General features: G+C 36.1%; 1 protein-coding gene across 1 annotated transcript in view; it reads right to left on the bottom strand.

Moving 5' to 3' along the window:
* Positions 1 to 67: 67 nt before the first annotated feature.
* Positions 68 to 10,082, bottom strand: part of LOC136797643 (ubiquitin thioesterase OTUB1-like) — an 18,759-nt gene continuing 8,744 nt past the window's right edge. Inside the window, exons 2-8 of the mRNA XM_067054232.1 lie at positions 2,262 to 2,311; positions 2,028 to 2,126; positions 1,760 to 1,878; positions 1,573 to 1,657; positions 1,419 to 1,475; positions 1,146 to 1,283; positions 68 to 442 (exon numbers count right to left, since the gene is read on the bottom strand). Of these exons, the coding sequence (XP_066910333.1) occupies positions 230 to 442; positions 1,146 to 1,283; positions 1,419 to 1,475; positions 1,573 to 1,657; positions 1,760 to 1,878; positions 2,028 to 2,126; positions 2,262 to 2,311 (761 nt within the window). The 3' untranslated portion in view covers positions 68 to 229. The remainder of the gene's footprint in view (positions 443 to 1,145; positions 1,284 to 1,418; positions 1,476 to 1,572; positions 1,658 to 1,759; positions 1,879 to 2,027; positions 2,127 to 2,261; positions 2,312 to 10,082) is intronic.

A 10,082-nucleotide genomic window follows, 5' to 3' on the forward strand; every position in this document is an offset into this window, starting at 1 on the left:
AGGTTAAGGGGTACAATTCATTGAATCGGTAAAAAATCCTATGTGAAGCAAACATCAAGCAGCCTAAGAGGAAAAGAAAGAAAGAAATCCGAAGTATTTCAATGCATAATAAATATACATACAAAAAAGAGAATAATAAATCAAAAAAATCAATCTATATAAACAAATTTTCATGAAATCTAAAAGTATTAAAAAAGAATTCAATTCATAGAATCATTCTAAACTTTCGTTATCCTCCATTAGGGTATAGTAAATCGTAATGTCCTGGTCGATACAGTAAATGTACGACAGGTTTTGAACCATCATCGGGGAAGAGATGTGAGTTGACTTTATTTTCGTCACCACTTCGGTCCATATATTCTACTTGTATGGTGACATTGAGGGAATTGGAAAGTGCGATGATATGGATGTGGTCGCTTTCTTTCGCCATCGGTTCCACTTCCTGATAAAAAAGAAGTAACAAATCTCAATGATGGTAAAACCAGCTGGTGAAAATTGAAAGAGCAAGAAAATCCAAGTATTGTGGAAAGGTTTATCCATTTATTTTTTAACTGATTGAAAGTTGTAAACATGCTCATTTGAAGTCTAAAAACGACTCATGGGCGTACTAGAAATCATGCATTTGGCACTGAGTAATTTTTCAAACGACCGTAACTGACAAAAATATAGTGGCCCTTCAATCAAAAAGAAATTAGTGATTTATTTGTAAGACTACGATTGATAAGCAGAAATTGGATCAATCCACTATAATCTACCTTAAGGGAACTTATTTTAGCGGGAACTAATTTTGGCGAATTCGGCGAATTTATACAAAATTCGCCAAAATTTGTTCCAGCCAAAATTAAATATTTTGCTCACTCGCCAAAATAAGTTCTCGCCAATATTTATTTTTTGGTATTTTGCCTAAATAACTTCTTGATTCCACAAAAAAAGCTTCAAATAAGGCAAAATAGAACAGATTTATGCTGTCATTCGCCAAAATTAGTTCCCGCCAAAATTAAAAAAATTCATCAATCGCCAAAATAAGTTCTCGCCAAATTAAAAATTTTCAGGATTTTTGCCGCTCGTCGAAATTAGTTCCCGCCAAAATAAGTTCCCTTAAGGTAATTCAAAGTTATATATTTGAATACTTTGATTGAGATTACCTGAGAACAAAACTCTTTCATACTGTTATACCCATCAACAAAATGTAAATAAAACTCTTGGTTGCATTGCAAATAACAAGACACCATCAACCGTAGGAAGACCACCAAATAATCTGAGTATCCTTGATCATTGAACAACTGAAAAAGAAAAAATTTTGACACATCAAATTATTCCTTTTAATAAATAATTATCAGAAAATAATATCTTTCAAAATGTTCAATGGATAAAGATACTCTTGTGCTATGTAGAAAGAAATAATCACTATTCCATACCTGCAATATTTCATGGTTATTTTCACTTTTTCTGGTGACATCCAAAACTTCCATGAACTAAAAAAAAAGCAAAATTTTATAATTAACACCGTTTGTAAAGACAAAGCTGTTCAAAAGGATGAAAACAAAAATGACAACAATAACAAATCCTCACTGTCTCCTGGAAATCCTCGACTGTATAAGATGGATAACCGATTTCGATCAATTTGTCCTTTGTATGCTTCGCCTTTTCTGCTATCCTGGAATTGGGAGATTTGAAATAAGAAATAAGATAGGGTGGCGTGGGTGCACTGCAAAGTTTTCTTGAAAAGATTTTAGTGAAAGAGAAGAAGAAATGATACCTGTCCAATAAAGTATGATCACTTCTGCTGAATTCGAGAATACCATAACCAAATGCTCTATAGAAACAATTTCCATCACCTCGAGTTTTACGCACATGACAATATCGTTCTTTCAAGTCCTGTAGAAAAGAACAACAAGACAAAATTTATCTAGTTGGTAGCAATGGTTTGGAACCGAGGATAATCATTCCATCAGAGACAGACGATTGGTTTTAGAGAAAAAGACGAATCACAATAGCGAATGATGATATTAGAAATCCGTTTTTACCGCAAGTTTTGACTTGAACACCAGGTCGTTATCCGCAAAGTCTCTTTCCAAGCGACCCACTTCTTCTTTTTCGCTCACCAACGGAAAAGAGTCCGCAATCTAAATGAAAAAGTAAGGTTGAAACCAATGAGCTACATTATCTTCATTATTTTTAGATTGCGAGAATTTTAATTGTAAGCTTGATGTTTGTTTATTTCAAATTGAAGCCCTACACTAAAGAGTATTACCACTTACTGTCCTTTCAATATTACGAACTTGGTCTATGATCGCTTGGTCCATGTTTTCTAAAGATTGGAAAAATATAAAAATTTGACTTTCTTCTTGCAATCAATTTGATTATTTCCATGAAAATTCAATTTAAATTGTCTCAATCAAAAACATAAAAAGTTCTTTAAATAATTATCAGTTGTTTGTCTATATGGCTTATTGAGAAATGTTATCTGGTCAAGTATGATTGTTTTGATGGAACAAGGAATGTCAAACAAAGCCACAGAAAGAAAAACATTGTCATGCTCTTGTCATGCTCTTTGGCATGGGAATACATAAAGTGTTCCAGGATAAAATATTGAATCAGCACAATGTTCTTTTCTGGTAAACCACTCCTTACCAAGATTGGACCAATAGGTTATGTCTGTCTAATATATTACTCTTAATTTTGCTTTAGATGAGTTTGACTGACTACTATACCACACTTATTATCACATAGATATAGAAACTTTGGTGACAGAGGGAAAAGTTTTTTTTGAGAATTTTGGATGGGGCTGACCCTGAACCCAAGATATATATATCAACTCAAACTCGGTGCATTTTTACCAAAGTCTAAGATATTGAGTTATTTATACTTAATTCAGACTATATGTCTGAATTAGTTGTCTAGCTTGCTAGACTAGGCTGAGTGAATGGGAGCTGTGGTCATACCGTAGCATTGCGTAATGTTGACATACTTTGTCTAATTCCACCATAGCAACTATTTGGTCTGCAAAGTAGTTACAAGTAGATTTTTTTTAAACAGCTTTTTCAGAAGGTTTTATCTATAAACAATTTAAAGACCAGACAGTTGCTATGTTGAAATTACACAAAGTTACGGTACGTCATATAATTTTTCCCCCTGTTTTAATTTGACAAAGTTTAGTAAATTTAGTTTAGTAAATGTTTTGATTTTTCAAGCGGGGATTTCTGTAGAATGGTAAAAAATGGCTTGGCTGGAATCAACACCAGACAGAACACACGAGCTTCGACATTCAAGAGTTTTTGCCTGATTAGGAAATTATTTTACAATTTTTCCAAATTTCTTATTTAGGAAAGATCTTCCTAATTAGGAAAGGAAAACTTTCCAAATTAGGAAAGTGAAGCTATTTTCATAAATCTTGCAAAAGAAATTCAAAAAGTCACATGTTTCCAACAGCATAATTTGCTAGATACCAACCTCCTCTAAAGAAATTGAAAGTTTCAAGTTGTATTTCAACCAAGGGCTTGAGATATGGCTTTTAGAAAAATACTAACCCAATCAGTATATACTAAAACCGATATAAAGATTACGGGATTTGGAGTGTGGGCTTATTTTAATTTCCTTTTCAGTGGTTCATTTTCAATGTCACGCAACGGGGTGCTTGCCCATAGTTACAGGGGTTTGTGTAAAAAACCACACAGAAAATTTTCCAAATCCCGCATTTCAATTTAACCAATAAGAAATGAAACTGTTCCATGTTTCACTTTTTTTGCAACAAGTATTCAAAAATAAACATATTTAACTTAAGATTTTAAGTTCTTCTTTTATTCAGTGATTTTCTATGGCACTTTGTTAACAATCTACCTCTCACATCAAATTCCCGCTTTCTTCTGAGAATTGAAGAAGTTAAATAGTCTACACTTTGGGAACACGGATTGAAACAAATAAAAGAGGTTATGTAGGGTGAGATTTTACAGCCGCCCATCGTGCAAGGCACTTCTCAGTGCTTGCCACATGTGCCGAAAAGAAGGGCCGTGTGAAATGTGGCAATCTCATTGGTCGAAATTTGATAAACAGTCTGCGAAAGAGCGCCGCAAAGCAATCGGTAGAAAGAAGAGACCACTTTTATTTTTGTTGCAGATTTTGGTATAAATTCTCACAGGGTTTTACTTGTTTAATGTTTTTTACTATCAGTAAAAGCTTTAGATAATCTATCAATAACAAAAAATAGCCCTTGACCCGTTGTTACTAAAAGTGGTAACGGTAGGTAACGATAGGTAACGACAAGTAACGGTAGGTAACGAAAGGTAACGATGAAGTAACGGTCGGTAACGATGAAGTAACGCAAGTAACGAGGGGTAACGAAAAAGTAACGAAGTAACGATGGGGAAAAAGCTGAAAATGGTGGCCCTGAGGTGTGGAACTATCAAAATTTGTAAATTTGTGCGCCAGAGCTAATGGTTCGGGGATTTTGGGAAAACCTAACGACGCTGGTTAATCTATTCAAGAATTTGGGAAATGTGATCATTGTACAGCAGGATCTGATCGTTCTGGTGAATATGACTGTGTGGTGTTTGTGAATAAACTGAAAGATTTGACAGCTTTGGTGAATCAATGGTGTTGGTCAATGCAATGATGAAATAAATGGTGCTGGTCAATGTAATGATGGAATCAGTGGCGATGGTCAATGCACTGATGGAATCAATGGAATTGGTCAATGCAATGATGGAACCAATGGTGCTGGTCAATACAATGATGGAATCAATGGTGCTGGTCATTGCAATGATGGAATCAATGGTACTGGTCAATGCAATGATGGAATCAATGGTGCTGGTCAATGCAATGATGGAATCAATGGTGCTGGTCAATGCAATGATGGAATCAATGGTGCAACCAATGGTGCTGGTCAATACAATGATGGAATCAGTGATGGTGGTCAATGCAGTGATGGAATCAATGGTGTTGGTCAATGCAATGATGGAATCAATGGTGCTGGTCAATGTAATGATGGAATCAATGGTACTGGTCAATAAAATTATGGAATCAATGGTGCTAGTCAATGCAATGATGGAGTCAATGGTTCTTGTGAATTCAATGATGGAATCAATGGTTTTGGTCAACACAATGCTGGAATCGATGATGCTGGGCAATATAATGGTGGAATCAATGGTGCTGGTCAACACAATGCTGGAATCAATTGTGCTGGTCAATGCAATGATGGAAGCAATGGTGCGTGCTAATGCATTGATGGAATAAATGGTGCTGGTCAATGCAATGATGGAATCGATGATGCTGGTCAATATAATGGTCGAATCAATGGTGCTGGTCAATGCAATGATGGAATCAATGTTGCTGGTCAATGCAATGATGGAATCAATGGTGCTGGTCAATGCAATGATGGAATCAATGGTGCTGGTCAATGCAATGATGGAATCAATGGTGCTGGTGAATTCAATAGTGGAATCAATGGTGCTGGTCAATACAATGATGGAATCAATGGTGCTGGTCAATGCAATGATAGAATCAATGGTGCTGGTCAATACAATGATGGAATCATGGTCCTGGTCAATGCATGATGAATCAATGTGAATTCAATGGGGGAATCAATGGTTTTGGTGGGAATCAATGATGCTGGTCAATGGTGGATCAAATGTGCTGGTCAATAAAATGATGGAATCAATGGTGCTGGTCAATGCAATAATGGAATCAATGGTGCTGGTCAATGCAATGATGGAGTCAATGGTTCTTGTGAATTCAATGATGGAATCAATGGTTTTGGTCAACACAATGCTGGAATCGATGATGCTGGGCAATATAATGGTGGAATCAATGGTGCTGGTCAACACAATGCTGGAATCAATTGTGCTGGTCAATGCAATGATGGAAGCAATGGTGCGTGCCAATGCATTGATGGAATAAATGGTGCTGGTCAATGCAATGATGGAATCGATGATGCTGGTCAATATAATGGTCGAATCAATGGTGCTGGTCAATGCAATGATGGAATCAATGTTGCTGGTCAATGCAATGATGGAATCAATGGTGCTGGTCAATGCAATGATGGAATCAATGGTGCTGGTCAATGCAATGATGGAATCAATGGTGCTGGTGAATTCAATAGTGGAATCAATGGTGCTGGTCAATACAATGATGGAATCAATGGTGCTGGTCAATGCAATGATAGAATCAATGGTGCTGGTCAATACAATGATGGAATCAATGGTCCTGGTCAATGCAATGATGGAATCAATGGTTCTGGTGAATTCAATGGTGGAATCAATGGTTTTGGTCAACACAATGCTGGAATCAATGATGCTGGTCAATATAATGGTGGAATCAATGGTGCTGGTCAATAAAATGATGGAATCAATGGTGCTGGTCAATGCAATAATGGAATCAATGGTGCTGGTCAATGCATTGATGGAATCAATGGTGCTGGTCAATGCAATGATGGAATCAATGGTGCTGGTCAATACAATGATGGAATCAATGATGCTGGTCAATGCATTGATGGAATCGATGGTGCTGGTCAATGCAATGATGGAATCAATGGTGCTGGTCAATGTAATGATAGAATCAGTGGTGATGGTCAATGCAGTGATGGAATCAATGGTGCTGGTCAATGCAGTGATGGAATCAATGGTGCTGGTCAATGCAATGATGGAATCAATGGTGCAATTAATGGTGCTGGTCAATGCAATGATGGAATCAATGGTGCAATTAGTGTTGCTGGTCAATACAATGATGGAATCAATGGTGCTGGTCAATGCAATGATGGAATCAATGGTGCTGGTCAATGCAATGATGGAATCAATGGTGCTGGTCAATGCAATGATGGAATCAATGGTGCTGGTCAATGCAATGATGATCAATGGTGCTGGTCAATGCAATGATGGAATCAATGGTGCTGGTCAATGCAATGATTGATTCATCGGTTCTGGTGAATTCAATGGTGGAATCGATAGTGGTGTACTGGTGGATGCAATGCTGCACTCACCAATGGTACTGTTGTGCAGGTGAATGCAAGTTAGAGATTGTGCATTTTTTGTAAGTATCATCTTTATAAGAAATCTATCAATAATTTTTTATTCAAGGGGTATTGACTTTCGGTGATGAATTCTTTCAAAGCAAGTTAGGGATTGTGAAAAATGTGAGCATTTTTATTTTTCTTAAAAGCATCATCTTTATAAGAATACAATCCATAACTTTTAATTCAATGGGTATTGACTTTCGGTGATGGGTTCTTTCAAAGCAAGTTAAGGATTGTGAAAAATGTGAGCATTTTTATTTTTCTTATAAGCATCATCTTTATAAGAATACAATCCATAACTTTTAATTCAATGGGTATTGACTTACGGCGATTGGTTCATTCAAAGCAATTTGCGGTTTGTGCAAAATGTGACCATATTTACTTTTCTTATAAGCATCATCTTTATAAGAATACAATCCATAACTTTTAATTCAAGGGGTATTGACTTTCGGCGATTGGTTCATTCAAAGCAACTTGGGTTTATGCAAAATGTGAGCATATTCATTTTTCTTATAAGCATCATCTTTATAAGAATAAAATCAATAACTTTTGATTCAAAGGGTATTGAATTTCAGCGATTGGTTCATTCAAAGCAACTTGGGGTTTGTGCAAAATGTGAGCATATTTATTTTTATTATAAGCATCATCTTTATAAGAATACAATCAATAACTTTTTATTCAAGGAGTATTGACTTTCGGCGATTGGTTCATTCAAAGCAAGTTAGGGATTGTTCAAAATGTGAGTATATTTATTTTTCTTATAAGCATCATCTTCATAAGTTTATAATCCGTAACCTTTGAAGGTTTTGAATATTGGTGATTGGTTCATTCAAAGAAAGTCGACGATTTCACATAAGAATAGTATTTTAATTTTAATTTTATTCGGTTTCGTTTTTTTCCGAATTGAAATATTTAATCTGATCAAGCTCTTAACAATTTGATTGCCATTCACTGATTGCTCGTTTCTTAATTGATTCTTGTGCAATTGACATTGCAGCAAAATTTTAACATTCCATTCAGCAAATCAATTTAACAAAACAATATTACATCGAGGATAAGATGCGTTTTAAAATGAAAAGTTCAAAATTCCAATCACCAAAATTCGAAACCTTCAAAGGTTATGGATTGTAATCTTATGAAGATGATGCTTATAATAAGGAAAATAAATATGCTCACATTTTGCACAACTCCTAACTTGCTTTGAATAAACCAATCGCCGAAAGTCAATACTCCTTGAATCAAAAGTTATGGATTGTATTCTTATAAAGATGATGCTTGTAAGAAAAATAGATAAGGTCACATTTTGCTCAAACCCCAAGTTGCTTTGAATGAACCAATCGCCGAAAGTCAATACCCCTTGAATAAAGAGTTATTGATTGTATTCTTATAAAGATGATGCTTATAAGAAAAATAAATATGCTCACATTTGGCACAAACCACAAGTTGCTCTGAATGAACCAATCGCTGAAAGTCAATACCCCTTAAATCAAAAATTATTTATCATATTCTTATAAAGATGATGCTTATAAGAAAAATAAATATGCTCACATTTAGCACAACCCTTAACTTGCTTTGAATAAACCAATCGCCAAAAGTCAATACCCCTTAAATCAAAAGTTATTGATTGTATTTTTATAAAGATGATGCTTATGAGAAAAATAAACATGCTCACATTTTGCCCAAACCCCAAGTTGCTTTGAATGAACCAATCGCCGAAAGTCAGTACCCCTTGAATAAAAAGTTATTGATTGTATTCTTATAAATATGATTCTTACAAAAAATGCACAATCCCTAACTTGCATTCACCTACACAACAGTACCATTGGGGAGTGCAGCATTGTATCCACCAGTACACCACAATCGATTCCACTATTGAATTCACCAGAACCATTGATTTCATCATTGCATTGACCAGCATCATTGATTCAAGCATTGTGTTGACCAACACCATTGATTCCATCATTGCATTGACCAGCACCATTGCATTGACCAGCACCATTGATTCCATCATTGCATTGACCAGCACCATTGATTCCATCACTGCATTGACCAGTACCATTGATTCCATCACTGCATTGACCATCACCACTGATTCTATCATTACATTGACCAGCACCATTGATTCCATCATTGCATTGACCAGCACCATCGATTCCATCAATGCATTGACCAGCACCATTGATTCCATCATTGCATTGACCAGCACCATTGATTCCATCATTGCATTGACCAGCACCATTGATTCCATCATTGCATTGACCAGCACCATTGATTCCATTATTGCATTGACCAGCACCATTGATTCCATCATTTTATTGACCAGCACCATTGATTCCACCATTATATTGACCAGCATCATTGATTCCAGCATTGTGTTGACCAAAACCATTGATTCCACCATTGAATTCACCAGAACCTTTGATTCCATCATTGTATTGACCAGGACCATTGATTCCATCATTGTATTGACCAGCACCATTGATTCTATCATTGCATTGACCAGTCATTGTATTGACCAGCACCATTGATTCATATTGAATTCAACCAGCCCATCATTGTATTCCAACATCATTGCATTGACCAGCACCATTGATTCCATCATTGCATTGACCAGCACCATTGATTCCATCATTGCATTGACCAGCAACATTGATTCCATCATTGCATTGACCAGCACCATTGATTCGACCATTATATTGACCAGCATCATCGATTCCATCATTGCATTGACCAGCACCATTTATTCCATCAATGCATTGGCCAGCACCATTGCTTCCATCATTGCATTGACCAGCACAATTGATTTCAGCATTGTGTTGACCAGCACCATTGATTCCACCATTATATTGCCAAGCATCATCGATTCCAGCATTGTGTTGACCAAAACCATTGATTCCATCATTGAATTCACAAGAACCATTGACTCCATCATTGCATTGACCAGCACCATTGATTCCATCATTGCATTGACCAGCACCATTGATTCCATCATTGCATTGACCAGCACCATTGATTCCATCATTGCATTGACCAGCACCATTGATTCCATCATTGCATTGACCAGCACCATTGATTC

The sequence above is a fragment of the Clytia hemisphaerica genome, unplaced genomic scaffold (genome assembly GCF_902728285.1).
Source record: "Clytia hemisphaerica strain Z4C2 unplaced genomic scaffold, Clytia hemisphaerica genome assembly, whole genome shotgun sequence".
Classification (NCBI taxonomy): Eukaryota; Metazoa; Cnidaria; class Hydrozoa; order Leptothecata; family Clytiidae; genus Clytia; species Clytia hemisphaerica.